The sequence below is a fragment of the Electrophorus electricus genome, chromosome 3 (genome assembly GCF_041902795.1).
Source record: "Electrophorus electricus isolate QZ-2024a chromosome 3, ASM4190279v1, whole genome shotgun sequence".
NCBI lineage: Eukaryota > Metazoa > Chordata > Actinopteri > Gymnotiformes > Gymnotidae > Electrophorus > Electrophorus electricus.
Genome location: NC_137499.1, coordinates 23,143,202 through 23,162,789, shown reverse-complemented (window position 1 = coordinate 23,162,789; position 19,588 = coordinate 23,143,202). Strand labels below are relative to the sequence as shown.

At 46.2% G+C, this 19,588-nt stretch overlaps 1 protein-coding gene across 1 annotated transcript; it reads left to right on the top strand.

Annotated features, from left to right (window-relative positions):
* The first annotated feature begins 1,607 nt into the window (after positions 1 to 1,607).
* Positions 1,608 to 19,067, top strand: myh9a (myosin, heavy chain 9a, non-muscle). Its single transcript, XM_027021930.3, has 41 exons — positions 1,608 to 1,742; positions 3,810 to 4,153; positions 4,868 to 5,024; positions 5,158 to 5,185; positions 5,289 to 5,382; positions 5,793 to 5,813; positions 6,255 to 6,347; positions 6,568 to 6,631; positions 6,790 to 6,888; positions 7,216 to 7,359; positions 7,480 to 7,575; positions 7,672 to 7,943; positions 8,052 to 8,225; positions 8,513 to 8,686; positions 8,825 to 8,939; positions 9,103 to 9,293; positions 9,624 to 9,745; positions 9,857 to 9,926; positions 10,008 to 10,168; positions 10,293 to 10,401; positions 10,489 to 10,620; positions 10,701 to 10,907; positions 11,286 to 11,423; positions 11,670 to 11,793; positions 11,907 to 12,078; positions 12,279 to 12,491; positions 12,679 to 12,823; positions 12,939 to 13,145; positions 13,355 to 13,459; positions 13,630 to 13,782; positions 14,348 to 14,596; positions 15,067 to 15,279; positions 15,467 to 15,679; positions 15,851 to 16,012; positions 16,124 to 16,252; positions 16,339 to 16,427; positions 16,572 to 16,695; positions 17,063 to 17,271; positions 17,352 to 17,460; positions 17,554 to 17,726; positions 17,927 to 19,067. Exons 2-41 carry the CDS (start codon positions 3,827 to 3,829, stop codon positions 18,045 to 18,047), a joined length of 5,898 nt encoding a protein of 1,965 aa, XP_026877731.3. The 5' UTR covers positions 1,608 to 1,742; positions 3,810 to 3,826; the 3' UTR covers positions 18,048 to 19,067.
* Positions 19,068 to 19,588: the final 521 nt, after the last annotated feature.

Sequence of the window (19,588 nt, the reverse complement as noted above, 5' to 3'; positions counted from 1 at the left end):
GAGCTCCAGTAAGGGGAGATTTGGAGGAGAATTAGACCAGACCTGCTGGACCACTTTTTGGATGCAGTGCATTAACACAAAAACTCAGACTGAAGTTCTGGTCTGATGAAATCTGATCCTCCTCTGACATATAGCTTTTCTGTTTTAATCAGGCATGTAGTCAAGCAGTGACAAGCCTGCCTGTGGCATTTTATCTAACTATCTCTGATTCCAGAGAGAGGGAGAGAGAGAGAGGAGACAGGGAGAGAGAGGGAGAGGGAGAGCAAGAGAGAGAGAGAGAGAGAGAGAGAGAGAGAGAGAGCACATTGGTGTATGTGTGGGCTGCTTGCTTGCTGTGTAAAGAAACCTAACACTTTAGACAATGAGCCACACCTCTTTCTTGCTGGCTGTGCTTGTCTCGTGCTTTTACCTTATAAGGCAGGCTGGTCCCACCTGGCTGCAGGTGAGTGTGTGGCGGATCTCTGGCAAACAGCACTGACCCCCAGTGTGTCCACTGCTCACATCTCGACCTGCCCCTTCCTTTGAACTCTGGGACAGCAGTGCTGCAGGAAAGGGGCCCCGAGTGTGATGGACCATGGGGCTGGTCCTTCCTTCCCTGTCAACTCTTACTGGAAACCCTTGACGGACTCTGACCTGGTTATGGTTTGGGCTTGGAGGTCAGTTTCACCTTCTGATGGCCAGTGTATGAGAGTATTGAAATAAAAATAAACCCACCATTCTTCTATTACTACTTCCTGTGAAGACATTGCAAAACTCTGTTCTGACTCATTATAAATAGCAAAGTGAAACTGAACTGCACACAACCACACAGTTTGGCTCTTACGAGGTTAAAGCATATTGTGCCTGATCCGTGTGCTATGAGGTTGTTTTTTCTGGGAATAAGATTATACTGTAAAACCATACAGTATCGATTGCTGAATAATGGCTCAGGTCTGGTGTTCCACAGGCACATTATTAGTTTGAAGTAGCACTAAAAATTGTTGCTGCGGTTGTATACACGCCCCCACTCTATGGTGGAAATCCACTACAGAGCTGCTGCAGGTATAGGCAGATCACTACATTCCTGAACCCTCTTATATATACACACACGCATTACAGCTTCCTCATTTGAGCCACTTCATCTCTGTACTTCTGAGTCTGAGTAATAACCTTGATTCTCACCGCAAAGGTGCATTTTTTTAAAGCATTAACTAATTTGGCTACATGTCTTAAACATTTACATTTACCTGACACTTTTATCCAAAGCAACTTACAATTATGACTGAATACAACTTGAGCAATTTAGGACTAAGGGCCTTGCTCAGGGGCCCAACAGTGGAAACTTGAACCAGCAACCTTCCAATTATCAGTCAAGTACCTTAACCACTGAGCTACCACTATAAGAAGGGTGACATAGCAGTATATGGCATTAAACCTAATACAAAACTGTTATGTAGCGGTCAAGGACGAGCTAATACAAAGGCCAATTACAGTATTGAGCTTTCTTGATTGTTTGGGCACCTGTGTCGATTTTTAAAAGTGGGCGGGTCGAATGGTCTGTGGCCCCGCCCAGACAGCTGACTGAAGGGATAGAGCTAGGGGAACTGTAAAGAAACAGGAACGAGGGAGTTTGCGGTAAAGAGAGCAGACCAAACAGTGACTTTCCTGATTCGGCTGCAGCACTTGACTTGCTCTTCCTGCAAGGCGGAAAGTTGAGGCAGAGCAAGCCTTCCCAACAAACAGCCTTTGCGAGGAAGCATCAGGTGAGCTATGCGAGCACACCACTGCACCTGAGATAGTCCCAAAGGTATACTGCGTGGAACATATTTTCTTTCGCTAGCGTCCTCGTTTTTAGCCATGTTGTGTTGTCTGCATACGTTATGACCTGAGTTGGGGAGGAATGTGGCCTATTAAAACGTAGCGAAATTGTTTTTACACTTGTGCGCGCATCTGAATCACGGTTCCCTTAATTAACGCGCCTCGGCGTCCCATGAGAGGTTGGCTGTCTCCTTTAGTTTAACTTTCTTTTTTATTTGAATCTGAATTGTTGGTTCACAAGAGAACCGGAGTTGACTTACGGAAACCTTAAACTACACGTTTTAATTCGTTTTATGCACTCGAAGCTTCGACACCTCGCTTTTATTTCTTGCAATGATAATTAGATACTTTGTAACGCACTCAGCGCGGACACACCCTGGCTTTATGAGCCCTCGGGATAGACATTCAGACATACTTGAACATGTCTGACCCTCTAGTCATGCTTTCCCGTTTCATTGAACGTTCAGTAACTGCGGAGTAATTTATTTTAGTCCAGCATCGAAGTTGCTGCCTTAATTACTTGGTTAAGCAACCAGACGCGAAGGCCAAAGGGGAACTCGGACCTTTTCCCTCAAGCAGGTTGGCCTGCGTTCCTGTTGCCTTAATATCTCGAGTGTGTGTTTGTGTAAGGCAGATTTGCGCAAATTCGGATTTTTTTTTTTTTTTTTTTTTTTTTAAACTTGCAATACTGTGCGGATCATGGTATGCATGCAATGTGCATTCATTAAACAAAGCTCCTGTCCTTTCAGTCCAATGGGTGTGTGTGTGTACTTGCCCAACAGTTGTTCTTGATGAGAATAAAACTATGAACTCGAGTTCATTGGAGGGGAATTTGGTCAGAAGTAAATTCAGTGCCGTTGTCTTGTGTGCACAGCAGTACTGATGTGTTGCTTTGTGGAAGTGTGTACTTTTAAGTCATCCATTCTCACCTTGACCAGTTGCCTCAGATTAGAGGAAGTGTATTTAATATTGCAAAGTAACTTCCTGTTCCCCCTTGGTGGTGTTGGTTTGCCATGTTTCTCTTAGGTTCATGTTTTGGTTGTATTGTTTTCTTGTTTGTCTGGGGGGTTGTACTGAAGTGGAACTGTCCAACATGAAAGGTAGGGATGTACCCATTGCATCCTTCTCCATAACTGGTAGAGTTTGAGCAGTCCAAGCTACCCATGCTTCCTGACTTGTTTTTTTTTTTGTTTTTTTTTGGACCTTTTTAACCTTTCATCTGCCCTTTAAGCACATGCCCTATGCCCATCTGTCTCCTTATCACCTTTTTTGCCATGGTCATCCTCAGGCTGTGTGGTCAGGAGTGAGTGAGGTCTGGACCCGCAGAAGTGTGAGCACACCGGATATCTTCGGTGCCGTGGCTGTCTTTTCTGCACAGTTCTGCCTGTGCTTCGTGTGCCTAGAAAACAGAAGCACTTTGCAAACTGCGTCCACATCGCACTCAACACGAGGGCGTCATGGTTTATTTTAAGCTCGTCTCATTTTATCCATCAGACAAAAGTGGTTGTAGTTTATTTAGAAGCCGAGCAGTGTACCTGCGTTCAGGGTGTGGTGCGTTTGCTTCTGTCCAAACTTGCCTAGGAATTTTACCCCAGTGATGCTTTGTCCTGCACTGAGACTCTGTACATCTGTCTGCCCCACACTGCCAGCAGGGCTGTGATGAACTGGAGTTAAAATGCCTCTTTAAGCATTTGTGAGCTCTCTTCTTACCATGTCCACCCTAACAGTACAAAAAGACTGATAGTCTTGCAATTGTTGGTGGGGGATGTGATGGGGTCTGGAATGAGAACAGGAATGTGTGGAATTCAGGAATAATGGTGCCCTCACCTATGGAATTGTTTTAAGGTGGAAATTATGAACCTAGAACATGTAGTGTTTTTTTTGTTAATGGTGTAATGTTCCTTTGAATGCTTTACATGGAGAGTGGTTTTTTTTGGATACATTTTTGTGCTGTCTACCTTCCTCAATCCACAGGCACTTGTCAGAGATTCATAAGTATCATTCTTACCCAGTTTCCCAGAAAGCGGCCATGTCTGATGCGGAGAAGTTCCTTTATGGCGACCGCAGTGCGGTCAGCGACCCCCTGGTGCAGGCTGACTGGGCCTCCAAGAAGTTGGTGTGGGTGCCGTCAGAGAAGCACGGCTTCGAGGCAGGCTCTGTTAAAGAGGAGAAAGGGGACGAGTGCCTCGTGGAGCTTTCTGACTCTGGCAAAAAGATCAAGGTAAACAAGGATGACATCCAGAAGATGAACCCTCCCAAGTTCAGCAAGGTCGAGGACATGGCTGAACTCACCTGTTTAAATGAAGCCTCGGTACTGCACAACCTGAAGGACAGATACTACTCTGGCCTAATCTATGTGAGTCACCTACCACACTGGGATACCTGTTGCATGATGACTGCTGTTAATGTCTTTGCTTTCTTACATTTACATTTTCTTGGGTTAATTATTATTTCAAGTCAATATTTAAATGAAGTTCTTGATCAATATTGGCTTTCATTTGATGCTCCGAGGAGGGCATTATGTATTCTCTCAGGTTGCAGAAAGCTGAAAGTAGGTATTATAGACTGCTGATGCTGGGTTTGATGCTGACTGCATCTCTCTGCGTGTCTGTGAGACAGAATTTCAGTATATGGTGCAGTAAATGTGAATGAGACTCTAGATACTGGCCACACAAATTGACATCACGCAGTAAAAATGATTGCTTTTCACAAAGTAGCAACAAACCTTTCACTTTGTTTAACCAAGAATGTGAAGCTATAGTTGAATGTACTTTTTAATGTAGCATTATTCAAGGCAGATGCTCAGCCCGAGTAGAGCAGTGGACTGTCTGGAAGCAGCATGTTCACAGCTGAGTAAAAGTAGAAACGAATAACCAGAATGTTTAGTTGTTGAATATAAAGTTGTTCTACAAATACTGCTTTGCTTTGTTGGCTTGTCTGCATAGTTGGGTGTGTGTGTGTGTGTGTGTGTGAGTGAGTGAGAGTGATCTTGAGGGCTCAGGAGGGGACCTAAACCAACTCTGATCAAGACTTGATGATGGCAAATTGGTTCTCTCTCTCTCCTGCTCAGACATATTCAGGGCTCTTCTGTGTGGTCATCAACCCCTATAAGCACCTACCCATTTACTCAGAGGAGATCGTAGAGATGTACAAGGGCAAGAAGAGACATGAGATGCCCCCACACATCTATGCCATCACAGACACTGCCTACAGGAGCATGATGCAGGGTACGCGTGCACGCACACACATACAAATTCACTTGGTAGGTAAATACAGGAATCAAACCATGTACACTGTTAATGGTGTGGGGTGTTTCTTCTGGATACTGATTGGCTTTTTGTTTACTTCTGTGTTCGTCAGATCGTGAGGATCAATCCATCCTGTGCACGTGAGCTTGAGTTTAAACGCATTTCTATAATGTCTTGCTGAATAATGCTTTGGGGTGTGGGGGTGCAGGTGTGACTTAAGTATTGTTCTTATTTACTCCCCAGTGGGGAGTCTGGAGCAGGTAAAACTGAGAACACAAAGAAAGTTATCCAGTACCTGGCACATGTTGCGTCCTCCTCAAAGACTAAGAGAGACCCAGTAAGTCCCACTTATCTGCATGCCTTCATATCTTGTATTTTTGTATCTGCCTCTTGGAGTGTGGTCAGAACTTGGACTGTTTTTAAGCCATTTTGGAAATTCTGGGAAGTATTTAAAGTCTTGCTGTGTTGATGCGTAGCCCTGGGTTATGGTGCTGTGATCTATAATTCACATTCCATGCTCGTGTCTGAACCTGTAGGTAAGTTTGTAATACTGGGCATGACTGTAGCACAGGCAGGCCCCCACCAGCACATGATTCTGCAGTTAAAATGGGGGTGGAGCTGACTGCTCCACTATGGATGGGGAGAGGGTGGAGTTCATGTCTCCAATGTAGTTGTAAAAGGGGCAGAGCTCACTTCTACTTCAGGGTCTCCTGCTCTTTGACTTAGGTTTTTATTTTTGTCTTCCAGAGCAGCAGTAGCCTGACCCATGTGAGTTATCTCTCTTTTCCATCACTTCTATTCATATTCATTTTCTATTCCACTTCTATTCATTGAGTCATTTTTGTAAAAGCTGTTATCTATCTGTAAAGTGTTCTTGAGTTTGAGAGGTGCTATTGATGATCCTGCTCCTTCCAGCTCTCCATATACAGGTCATTCTTTGTCCTAGCTTGTCGGTAGGCTAAGCACCTGTTAAGATACAGGGTGCTTAAACTGGACCCAAGATGAGGTCTATTATCTAGCTTGGCATGTTTCTGTAGGGTTTAAAAGGTGTTAAATATGGATAATGTCTAACTGCTACAGTATCTTCACTGACACAGTTCAGTGGATGGGAGGATGTTGACTGTTTGTTTTTTTCAAGTTCTTGTGGTCTTACTTCATATGGAAATTAACGATTGCGTTCTTCAATGTATCTTACTATATATCCACTAGGGGGAGCTAGAGAGACAACTGTTGCAGGCCAACCCCATTCTAGAGGCCTTTGGCAATGCCAAGACGGTGAAGAATGACAACTCCTCACGTTTTGTAAGGACTGTTCTGAACAGGCACTTTAGCCTTATGAAATCAGCAGTTCTGAAATGAAGATTTGGTTGACATCTAAGCACATTTGTAACATGATTTGTCCAATTTCTACATGCTGCCATCAAGGGGAAGAGTAGGGGAAATGTCAGTGATTGGGAACCAGGATGGCACTGTTGGTAAAACTCCAGAGAGCTATGCCTCAACTTTCCATTTCCTTTTTCAGGGAAAGTTCATCAGGATCAACTTTGATGTCAGTGGCTACATTGTTGGAGCAAACATTGAAACTTGTATCCTTTTTGATAATATTGGAAGAAAGCAGACTACATGTTGCCTTGCCATGCAGCCTCACTTTTATGACCAAGGTGGGCACTGGGATTCAAACTATACTTGTCTCTGAAATGCTGCACTCTCCTTGCTGGCTTTCCCTTTACAAGTTTTCGTACAGACCTGCTGGAAAAATCCCGTGCTATCCGACAGGCTAAAGAGGAGAGGGCCTTCCACGTCTTCTACTACCTGCTTTCGGGGGCTGGCGACACACTGCGCTGTAAGAGAACAAGGACCAAACATCTCTTGCATTTGAACATTGCGTTTCAACAAGCTGAACAAGTTCATCATTAAAAAAATTGGCACTAAAGTGACTGGATTTTGAAAACTTCATTGTTCCTTTTAACTTTGTCTAAAGGGTTTGCTGAATCTGACCCTTTTAAGGTCACTTGTGTATTGTTGGTGGTACACTAATGTACCATCTCTAGATGCAAAATGATAATGGCTTGGGTGCACTTTCAAAAGTCTTTTCATGCTTTGTTGTACCAGAGCCAATAAAACGTTCATGTCTGTGAAGGAATTTGAATGTGTGCCATGTCTCCCCCAGCTGAGCTGTGTCTGGAGGACTTTAGCAAATATCGTTTCCTGTCCAATGGTAAGGTGACCATCCCAGGGCAGCAGGACCGGGACATTTATGGTGAAACCATGGATGCCTTCAGGATAATGAGCATTCCTGATGATGAGCAGACAGGTCTCAACTCGCAGTATCAACAGAAAAATTAAGGCCACAGATGGAGTTTTTTGCACTCCACACTGAGGTGCATAATTGGTTTGAATATTTGCTGCAAACCGTCCTCTATTATGCTCTCAGGGATGCTGAAGGTAGTCTCTGCAGTTCTGCAGCTGGGAAACATGAGCTTTAAGAAGGAGCGCAACTCTGACCAGGCATCTATGCCTGATGACACAGGTAATGAACTTAACTGAATTCAACTGCATTTAAATCCTGCTCCATTATTCTACTGTGCGAAACTTGTAACAAATACTGACCTGACTTGATTCCCAGCGGCACAAAAAGTGTCCCACCTTCTGGGCATGAATGTGACTGACTTCACGCGGGCCATCTTGTCGCCACGGATCAAAGTGGGGCGGGACTGTGTGCAGAAGGCTCAGACACAAGAGCAGGCAGAGTTTGCGGTGGAGGCACTGGCCAAAGCCACCTACGAACGCCTCTTCCGCTGGCTGGTCACGCGCATCAACAAAGCTCTGGACCGGACCAAACGGCAGGGGGCCTCCTTCATCGGCATCCTGGACATCGCTGGCTTTGAGATCTTCGAGGTGCGGGTGGAGGCTGGTGATGTTTGAGAGAATGAAATGTGAATCAACTAAACTCTATGGTTATCTAAATAATGCAACTCCTTGTTCTTTCACTTTCTCTCTCTCCAGTTGAACTCCTTTGAGCAGCTGTGCATCAACTACACCAACGAGAAGCTCCAGCAGCTCTTCAACCACACCATGTTCATTTTAGAGCAGGAGGAGTACCAGCGCGAGGGCATCGAGTGGAGCTTCATCGACTTTGGCCTCGACCTGCAGCCCTGTATCGACCTCATTGAGAAACCGGTACAATTTTATACTTATTCTGACACCTTCAGCACCAGGAGCACAGTGGAAAAAGCTACTCACAGGAACTAAAAGTTGAATCATGATCAACCTTTCCATAAGAGGTTTCTGTTTCCACAGCTTAAGGTTTTACATTAAGTTGCCAGTGATTTTAAGAAGGGTTTTGAATAACCCTTGAATGTTGGCACTGGAAATCAGACCAGGATTGGTCTTGACTGAATTTGTCCATTTACAGTGTCAACCTTTTGCTCGTCATAAGTCTCATGTGTAGGCCTCCTTTTCTGTAGGCAGCGCCTCCAGGTATCCTGGCCCTGCTGGATGAAGAGTGCTGGTTCCCCAAAGCCACAGATAAAAGCTTTGTGGAGAAAGTTGTTCAAGAACAGGGCAACCACCCCAAATTCCAGAAAGCCAAGAAACTCAAAGATGATTCAGACTTCAGCATTATTCACTATGCTGGCAAGGTTAGGTGTACTGCCCTCAGAAAGCAACAGGGGTCACTTAATTTAGAAACACAACCTTTTGAGGGTGGGGGTTTTCTTTTTGCAGGGCCACTAAAGAGATTTGCTGTAGTTGCTCACTGGTTTCCACCTCTTCATCAGGTTGACTACAAAGCAGATGAGTGGCTGATGAAGAACATGGACCCTCTGAACGACAATGTGACAAATTTGCTCAACCAGTCATCTGACAAATTTGTATCTGAGCTCTGGAAAGATGGTAAGATTACTACCCCCCCCCCCCTGTTGAAAGAAGTTGGCTCATTTGTCATTCATTCAGTAACTTTGCTTGGATATTTTTTCACAATAAGCCTAAAAACTCACCTAAGGCATTTGTGACGTTTTAGATTTAAATATAATCTCCCCCTTTGTCCATGCTTCAGTTGACAGAATTGTGGGATTGGATAAAGTGGCAGGAATGGCAGACACTGCCCATGGAGCATTTAAAACCCGTAAGGGAATGTTCCGGACTGTAGGGCAGCTCTATAAAGAGCAGCTGAGCAACCTAATGACAACGCTCCGAAACACCAACCCCAACTTCGTCCGCTGCATTATTCCCAACCATGAGAAGAAGGTATGACTGGAACTCTCAATCACACTAACAGACCTCCTAATCACCCCAGTAGGAAGTCCCGCCAGTTGATTGGGGTTGGAACTAGAGTGCATTTGGGGCAGGGGGTGGAGGGGTTCTGTGTTTGGATAAACTCCCAGCTACAAACTAATTGCATATGACTTTGATTTAAATTAAGAGGCAATATGAAGGTTTGCACTTATTTAGTAGAGACAACAAGGATCAGAAATCCCTGCCTCAGCCTGATGCCTCAACCTGGTCTCTCCTCACTTTGCCCTGTTCACTCCCTGCATGTTTTCTCACTAATTTTGTATCCCTTCCTTCCAACTTGAGGCTGGGAAACTTGAACCCCATCTAGTTCTGGACCAGCTGAGGTGTAACGGAGTTCTAGAAGGAATCAGAATCTGCAGACAGGGTTTCCCCAACCGCATTGTCTTCCAGGAGTTCAGACAGAGGTACAATGTGTTGGCTTTAAACTGCCTTTAGCCCTCTAGTACCATCTAGATTCTATTGGTGCATGCAATAATAGTTGCAACAATATGTTAACTCCTGACTTTTCTTCTCAGGTATGAACTGCTCACCCCCAATGCAATTCCCAAGGGCTTCATGGATGGCAAGCAGGCTTGTGTTCTAATGGTAAAATTCTTTCTTTGTGATGAAGAATAAAAACCTTTTTTTCATTGCACTTGGCATCTTATTACCTTGTTCTATTGTCAGATCAAAGCTCTGGAACTGGACTCTAACCTGTACCGGATTGGCCAAAGCAAAGTATTCTTCCGGGCTGGAGTCCTGGCTCATCTTGAGGAGGAGCGTGACATTAAGATCACAGATGTAATCCTCAAATTCCAGGCCTGGTGTCGTGGCTATGTTGCTAGGAGGTAAGGCACCATTTTAATGATGCTCTATAAACTTTGTGTATATTGGCTGTTTAATGACTATGGGTCTCTAAATATAGCTGAAGGAATGTTGATTGACATGGAGTGGCTTGGTTGTCCTCTGCAGGGCATTTGCCAAGCGCCAGCAGCAGTTGACTGCTATGAAGGTCATCCAGAGGAACTGTGCTGCCTACCTCAAGCTCAGGAACTGGCAGTGGTGGAGGCTCTTCACCAAGGTGCGTTTCCTCTGATTCAAACAGTGAGTAGCTATAGTCTGATGTGTGTACATATGCATTTATACACCTTTTTGTTTTTGTCCTCAGGTGAAGCCTCTACTGCAGGTGACCAGACAGGAGGAGGAGATGCAGGCTAAAGATGAGGAGCTGGAGAAGGTGAAGGAGAAACAGCAGCAGGTGGAGCAGCAGCTACAGGAGTATGAGACCAAGCACCAACAGGTACACTTTGCACATGCAGCTTCACCTGCTCCTGCCATTGTATGCACCTGAAGCTCATGTGCTCCATTGCACTCTCCCAGCTGAATGCAGAGAAGGTGGCCCTGCAGGAGCAGCTGCAGGCAGAGACAGAGCTGTGTGCAGAGGCAGAGGAGATGAGGGCTCGTCTGGCTGCCCGGCAGCAGGAGCTGGAGGACATCCTGCACGACCTTGAGTCCCGTGTGGAGGAGGAGGAGGAGCGTGTAACCCACCTACAGGCTGAGAAGAAAAAGATGCAGCAGAACATCACAGTAAGTATGGGTAGAGGGAAGGAGTGTGATGGAGCTTTGGAGACCAGACTTGCCAGTTGGTTTAGGCAGTGTTCAAGGTCAACCAGAGTCCATGCTTTTCCTCTAATCCAATTCCACAGATGTACCAGATATTTCGTGTTCATAATGACTTGACTCAGGTGGGGTCGTAGTTGGGATGGAGCAAAAATTTGGGGGTGTCTGAAGGGCTCTGCAGACCCTGTTGGGAAATTATTGGTTAAGGGATATCTGCACATGGACAGAGTTGCTGAAGCTCACAGGCAGACAGAGCTGGTAAAGAAGTTAACTGATCCTCCTGTAGAAGTTTGTGGCACGTTAAAGCATTTGCCACATACTTGTACATGGCTTGCTCACACTCAGGATCTGGAGCAGCAGCTAGATGAGGAGGAAGGTGCCCGGCAGAAGCTGCAGCTGGAAAAGGTCACGATGGATGCCAAGCTGAAGAAGCTGGATGAGGACCTCATGGTGCTGGAAGACCAGAATGCCAAACTCGGCAAGGTTGGTCCCTAAGCTTGTCTGTAACGAGCAGCACCAACAATCGTTCAAAGGACCTAACAAACTGAAGTTTGGCTGTGGCTCCAAGTCAATCAAACTGATTTTTTTTTAAAAACTACCTAGAACATGGCTGGCCTACAGCAATTGGGACTGTAAATGGGTAATGTACTGTGATGGCTGACTTGAGGCATGTCTGGTTTAGCTTGTTGCAACCAATATATTTATTTATTGAATTTTTTGTAAATTCAGGAGAAGAAACAGCTTGAGGAGAGGATTTCTGAGTTCAGCTCAAACCTAACCGAGGAGGAGGAGAAATCCAAGAGTCTGCAGAAACTGAAAAACAAACATGAGGCCATGATCACAGACCTTGAGGGTGAGGGGAGAGGGCAGGCTGGCTTGGTAATGATGGTGGGGCGAGTGGAAGCATGTAGGGGGTACGTTTTGTGGCATGTTCAGTGTGTTATACCATGTGTACCTCTCTGGCAGAGCGTCTGCGTCGTGAGGAAAAGACTCGGCAAGAGCTGGAGAAGAACCGACGGAAGCTGGAGAGTGACTCCACAGAGCTCCATGACCAGATCGCTGACCTGCAGGCTCAGATCGCAGAACTCCGTGCTCAGCTTGCCAAGAAGGAGGAGGAGCTACAGGCTGCACTGACTAGGTGGCGTGAACCATCCTTCATGGCTGCTTTAGCTCAGTCTTGAAGCAGGTCCAAAACAATATTTTGGGGACAGTCACCCTTTTTGTAATGGTTGACTGCTGTCAAGACTCTTCTCTTTTAACATGTCTTCTAGAGTAGCAGCTGCTTTAGAACAGCTCACCAGCTTTACACCTCTCCCTACTCTCTGCTGCCCCCTGCAGACTGGAGCAGGAGGTTTCACTGAAGAACGCTGCGCAGAAGAGGGTGCGGGAGCTTGAGGCGCAGTTGACGGAGCTGCAGGAGGATCTGGAGCTGGAAAAAGCAGCTCGGAGCAAAGCAGAGAAACAGCGACGCGACCTGAGCGAGGAGCTGGAGGCCCTGAAGACAGAATTGGAGGATACACTAGACTCTACCGCTGCCCAGCAGGAGCTCAGGTACACCATTGAGGATGCTAACACCATTACAGCTGAAGAATTAATTTCAGATCAGCTTCAATAGGCATAAGCCCCGAGAGTAACCACTTCAGCATATTTTAAGTTTATAACACTTGCGTTGACCTACACTTGCTCACTTGGAGAGAGTGGTATTGCCTGCTAAAGTGTGTTTGTGTGTCCGAGACAGAGCAAAGAGGGAATCGGAGGTGGCACAGCTGAAGAAGACTCTGGAGGATGAAGCTCAAGCGCACGAACAGCTTCTCACTGAAATGCGGCAGAAACACACGCAGGCCTTTGAGGAGCTAAATGAACAACTTGAGCAGGCCAAGAGGGTAAAAATGTTTACACACACACTGCCCAGCCCACCTGCCTGGTGCTGTTTAACAAGCCCCGCCCACATCTATAGTAATCACTACATGAGTCTCCGTCGTGCCGTGTCTCCTGCAGAACAAGGCGTCTGTGGAGAAGACCAAGCAAGCTCTGGAGAGTGAACGCAATGAGCTGCAGATCGAGCTGCAGTCCGTCTCCCAGAGCAAGAATGATTTGGAGCACCGCCGGAAAAAAGCAGAGGCCCAACTGCAGGAAGTGCAGCTCAAATGCAGCGAGGGCGAGCGGCAGAAGAAGGAGCTCGCCGATAAAGTGACCAAGTTGCAGGTGGGCAGGATCCCCAGGGTTTGGTGAAATGCAGCCGTGACGGTCTCTATTGCAACGGCTGTTGGCCCAATGACCAAGTTTGTGTTGAGGTTGCATTTGACTGTCATTGCTGACTCAAATTTGAGCTTAATCATGGTGGTATTTTTGGGGGAATGGCAGATGGGGTGTGTGGTTTTTTTTAAGATTTTAACCATTTTTGTGGTTTTTAGTCGGAGTTGGAGAGTTTGAGTAGCACACTTGCTGAGGTGGAGAGCAAGTCCATCAAAGTGGCCAAAGACTGGTCCTCCGTTGAGTCTCAGCTTCAGGATACACAGGTAATGTGTGCGCACAACCTCCATGCACACGTTCCTCATCTTCAGTTGGAGTACTGTCTGCTCCTGTGCTGTACCTTACAAGTGATGCTTGTGACCAACACCTCATCCTTGAATGTGATCTCTTGAATTTGCACATGGAAAAACAAATGAAACCCAAATGGTATACGCAGGGCCTGCTACAAGAGGAGACACGGCAGAAGCTTGCAATCTCCACCCGCCTCCGTCAGCTAGAGGATGACCAGAACCGACTGAAGGAGCTGCTGGAGGAGGAAGAGGAGAGCAAGAAGAGTGTGGAGAAACAGCTCCATTCTGTTCAGACACAGGTGCGGTTGGAGCATGAGACCAGCTCCACCCAGACACAGATGAGAGTACATGGAGAAGTGTTCTGGGCATGTTGTAAAGTAAACCAAGAATGAATGGTCAATGAGTCTTTTAAATCTGAGGGACAAGGTTTGTATACAGTGCAGAAACCTTTAGGGCCTCACAATGAGAATCTGATTAGCACTGAAATATTCCTTCAGGTAACCACCCCCCCCTCCAGCATTCAAGAATTTTCTGAATGTATCCAAACATGACTCTAGAACAATACATAATGATGCACTCCATTTAAAAAAAAAAAAAAAAAAAAAAAAAGCTAAGCAAAAATAATGAACATGGTGCAGAAATATGGTACAGTATTCAGTTAATCATGGAGCAGTAACAACATAATCCTGGATAAATATGTATAAGCACTCAAGGTCCCTGTGGAGGTCTATGGGATGTTTTTGCACTGTAAAACCAATTTGAAGATCACTGTTTGTTTAAAACTAAAACTATTTTTGCCTGAATTAATGTCCCTTTTTAATGGTATGTCTTATAAATTGTAAAGTGTGGTTTTTATCTCCCAAGTTAACGGACATGAGGAAGAAGGCGGAGCAAGAGGCAGCAACTCTGGAGAGCTCTGAGGAGGGGAAGAGGAAGTTGCAGAGGGAGGTAGAGAGCATGGCCCAGCAGCTGGAGGAGAGAAATTCTGCCTACGATAAATTGGAGAAGACGAAGAGCCGTCTGCAGCGTGAACTGGACGACGTGCTGGTGGGCCAGGATCAGCTTCGCCAGGTCGTCCAGGAGCTGGAGAGGAAACAGAAGAAGTTTGACCAGGTACTGGAAAATGTGGGGTGGCGATTGGGTACAGGTTTCCAGGCATAATCTCATGCTCAAGCACCACCTGATTCACTAGTTCATTTCCCCTCCACTGACTGTGGTCCCTGCGAACCAAGCTAAACAGCATCATTGCATGACTTTTCTTCCTTGTTCTGTCTGCATACAAAGACCTTGAATCATGGACACTGAGGTTGGATGGAAAAAAACTTGACTTGTTTAGGATTGTTCAACAAGCATCTTATTATGGGTCTGTAACAGAATGGATTCAGGCCTGACTGATTCTTGAAGCGTGAGTTTCCAGCTCAGTCATAGTGACACCCAATTCAAGGTGTGCGAATGTAGTACAGTACTAAAACTAGGGGAAACTCTGCCCTGCCACACTGGTTCTGTCTCCAGTGTTCCCCACTGGCATTTGGAACTCTGCATTTTATGCTCACTTTATTTATTTATTTTTTGCTGTCTCACAGATGCTAGCAGAGGAGAAGTCTGTCTCCACGCGTTACGCTGAGGAGCGGGACCGTGCTGAAGCAGAGGCTCGGGAGAAGGAGACGAAGGCTCTGACTCTTGCCCGGGAGCTCGAGGCCCTTGCAGACCAGCGGAGCGAACTGGACCGAGCCAACAAGCTACTGAGAGCAGAGATGGAAGACTTGGTCTCCTCCAAGGACGATGTTGGCAAGAGCGTACGTATAACTGCAGAAGTGCTTTACACATGAAGCACCTCTTGCACTCAGGATGTTTGTTCTAGACCCATTTAACGCTCAGTGCAAATCCAATCTGCAGTCATATCCTGATAAGTGTGCTTGAAGTAAAGCGTTCTCTCTGGATATACACTTCCCGAGCTGAGATTTTGTGCACATGTGACTGCAGGTGCATGAGCTGGAGCGGGCAAAGCGAACACTGGAACAGCAGGTCGAAGAGATGAAGACCCAGCTGGAGGAGCTGGAGGATGAGCTGCAGCTGACGGAGGATGCAAAGCTGCGTCTGGAGGTGAACCTTCAGGCTCTCAAAGCCCAGTTCGAGCGTGACCTGCAGGGCCGAGATGAGCAGGGAGAGGAGAAGAGGAAGCAGCTGGTCAAGCAGGTGTGTGAGCCGCCTTGTCCGAGCTGCAGCCTGCCTACAAACACCTGCATGATGGTGCACTATAGGAAGCTGCACCAGTTCAGTTTTATTCTCACTTGCCATTTGGTGCTAAGGGATCAGGAGTAAGGGCTCCGAGGTAGTTGAACGTGCTGTACTGTGTGCGTGTTTCAGGTGCGTGAGATGGAGGTGGAGCTGGAGGACGAGCGGAAGCAGAGGGCCCAGGCTGTGTCTGTGAGGAAGAAGCTTGAGCTGGACCTATCAGACATGGAAGCCCAGATTGACCTGGCTAACAAGGCCCGTGATGAAGCTCTCAGACAGCTTAAAAAACTACAGGTAAACCAATGCGCAGGAGACTACAGATAATCAAAATGCAACTTTTCATTAGCAACCCCCCCCCCCCCCTGCTTTCTATATACATGCAACCTTTTTTGTGTGCGTGTTTAGGCACAGCTCAAAGACCAGCTGAGGGAGCTGGATGATGCCCGTTTGGCAAGGGACTCTGCAGTGAATGAGGCCAAGGAGAGTGAGCGCAAACTCAAGAGCCTAGAGGCTGAGAACATGCAGCTGCATGAGGTCATCACATACTCCTCACACACGTCATGTGTGGTCACTGTGCCTCTAGCTGTGTGGCGTCATGCATGTCTTTTGCACAACTGCAGGACGTGGCATCTGCCGAACGTGCCAAGAAACAGGCGCAACATGAAAGGGACGACCTGCAGGATGAGCTGAACAGCCACAACTCTAAGATGTAAGCTTGTCTGCACTTGCTCTCTGGCATGGAGTAACAGTAAATTACTCTGCTCTGGTGTTATGAAGGTGATGAACAGTGAGTATGTAATGGGTCAGGTTAAAGGCTGCTCATGCAGGGTGATGCAGCTGTTCTGTGTGATAGGGCTCTGATGAGTGAGGAGAAGAGGAAGTTGGAGGCTCGTATTGCTCAGCTGGAGGAGGAGCTGGAGGAGGAGCAGAGCAATGTAGAACTGGCCAATGACAAAGTGAAGAAGGCCACAATGCAGGTATGGTGTCATGCTTGCACACGCACACCTGCACCAGGTCCAAACTCGCACTGTTTAGATTTTAGCAGGGGGAAAATTAGACCAGCTGGTATTTTTTAAATTAAAACCTATTCCAACTTGCATTTTAATCTGAGCACAACTGGTAAACCTGGACCAGCATATTGGAAGATCATGTAGTCTTGACAGTTGTGGCACTTTACTTTAGACCTTGGTATCGCTTGTGTTGCTTATAGTCTGGAGTAGTGAGTATTAGGAATCCAAGATATTTCTATTTATTTCAACTGTATTTCAAGTTGAGCACTTGAGGTTTAGTGTATGATGCTGATGTATTTAAGCAATAATGGTGCATTAACCTTGTGACTGATAGGCTGAGCAGGCAACCACAGAGCTTGCAGCTGAGCGCAGTAACAGCCAACGCCTGGAGGGGGTGCGCTCACAACTCGACCGCCAGAACAAGGATCTGAAGGCCAAACTGCAGGAGATGGAGGGCTCTATGAAGAGCAAGTACAAGTCCACCATCGCTGCCATGGAGGCCAAGATCCTGCAGCTAGAAGAGCAGCTGGACAATGAGAACAAGTGGGTGCGAGTAGCCATGTTTGGTCTGTATGCAGTCTAAGTAATATCTGCCAGTTCAATGGGACTTGCTTGTCTCTCAGGGAGAAGCAGCAGTCTGCAAAACTGGTGCGGCGCACCGAGAAGCGACTGAAGGAGGTTCTTCTGCAGGTGGAGGATGAAAGACGCAATGGTGAGCAGTTCAAAGACCAGGTGAGTGAACACCACCACTCAACCGTTAAAATGCATGTGTTTAGTGCTTTTAAAGGGTCTCGTTCAAACCAGATGGATTTTATGGTGCTTCAGATGGAGAAGGCTAATGTGCGTATGAAGCAGCTGAAGAGGCAGTTGGAGGAGGCGGAGGAGGAGGCAACGCGTGTCAACGCCTCCCGCAGGAAGCTGCAGAGGGAGCTGGAGGATACTACTGAGTCAGCTGATGCCATGAACCGTGAGGTCAGCAGCCTGAAGAGCAAACTCAGGTAAAACTCTTGGCCACCAGCCCATGCATTAGACCAACCTTGGGCAACTTGTACGATACCAAATGTTACGTTGATCATGTGAGCCTACCACCTTGGAGCGTCTGATACTGGAACAGTTGTCATCCTGCAGCAGCAGACATGCTCATTGACTTGACTACCTGTAACCCACAGACTAAAGCAAGGGTGTGACCTCTCTGCAGGCGCGGTGGGGATTTCTCTCTGAATGTACGTCGTGGCGTTGTGGCCCATGGCGGTGTGGAGAGTGAAGAGGAAACGGACGTGACGAGTGAAACCTTGGACCCAACACCAGAGAGGCCCTAAGTCTACCTTCTGCCAGCAGCTAGTGGGCTCTCCAGTTGGACTGTTGCATCTGACCTGGATCTTTCTGCCCATTTTTCTTAGTCTAGATCACCTGTGAAACGTGTTGGTACTCGCGGACTACAAATCAACGAACCTCTCAGTATTAAGCATAAGCCATCTGGTTTCTAAGTCTTCAGCCTTCACCCACTAATAAATTTACTAGCTTTTAAGGAACAGTTAGCATGTTGGTGGTGAAGTTTACACAACATATTTAAATCCAAAGTCCTTTACCCCACTCAGAGTGAAATTGGTGTTTGATGGGAGATTAGCAAATTATTTTAATGCACTTTCTCTTGCCAACTTTTGTACCTTTTGGCTAAAACAGGGCAGGTCTAATGTGTTTGTCAAGTGGAAACTAATGGCTCTTGTATACTCACCAGCCTTCTCCTGGTCTCAGTGCTCCCAGTCTTCTGAAAGATTAAATGCAGACAATGTCTAACTGATTTGCTAGTGTTTTTCTCTTCTGTGCCCCTTTTCACTAGTTTATATTTAAGCACTCTTTCATTAATTCCCATTTTTCAACCCCAACCCCCCCCCCCTTTTTATATATATATATATATATATATATAAATATAAATATAAAAAATATGGCACTGGAGTAAAACTCTGCTCTGTTGGGCATCACCTGTGTTTCCTGCCCCCTCATCAGTTCAAGTTAACAGTTTACACAGTGCGAGAAGTCCAATCAAAACTGATTCACTTAAGCCTTAACTATATAGGTTACAGTATTTTTGTACAATTAGTTCATTGAGGTGTTCATGGATGTCTGGTGGAGGGATTTGTTCTTAAAATGGAGTTTTGCTCCATGTGCCTTTTCCATGTTGTGGAGAGCCCTTCACTGTCTCTCTGCTGCCTGAACTAAGTAACTCCTCCAGTGTGCTGATCTGCTCTTTGCCGTCATCTCTGGTTGGTATTCTGCTGTAATTCAGTCCCACTGGAGTACAAGTGACTTTTGCATTAAAGTGAGAACCATGATTCTAATCCTTGCACCTAGTTTTATCTTCCTTTTGTGGCTATGTATTGTACTTTTTGCTTCTTTTTTTCTCTCTCCCCCCCTAATCTTGCTCATGATGGCATGTCATTAAAGAAGCGTTCAACTGCATTGAGTGTTTGTGAGAACTGGATAGCTGTAGTTGCATGGCCCAAATTCTAGATGCAGTATATTATAGTAAACGTGCAGAGGTCGTTACAAATGAATAATACGCATGGATTACTGCACAAATACTGTTTGTCTGTTCTTAAGGTGAGCAAGCAAAGTGCCTATGAATGCACAGCTGATAACGGACCTCTGTCCAAAACGTTGTTTCTCTAGAAACGATACTACAACTTTTGCATGGAAATGACCATAGCACTCCGGTAACTCCGTTAGACCGTTTGCAAAAGTCTTCCATGAGCGGGTCTCGTTGCCACTTAGTTACTCATTGTACCAGAATTACCACTGGAAAAAGCTTGCTGGAACTGGTTCCAGACTGGTGTTTGGGAGGCCACGCAAGGAGACGAAC

Excerpts from the sequence above, each read along its gene's own strand:
- myh9a (XM_027021930.3), top strand. The coding sequence starts at position 3,827 with ATGTCTGATGCGGAGAAGTTCCTTTATGGCGACCGCAGTGCGGTCAGC. Across the intron at positions 5,814-6,254 it reads GCAGCAGTAGCCTGACCCAT|GGGGAGCTAGAGAGACAACT; the intron begins GTGAGTTATCTC and ends TATATCCACTAG. Across the intron at positions 17,461-17,553 it reads GTGAGCAGTTCAAAGACCAG|ATGGAGAAGGCTAATGTGCG; the intron begins GTGAGTGAACAC and ends ATGGTGCTTCAG.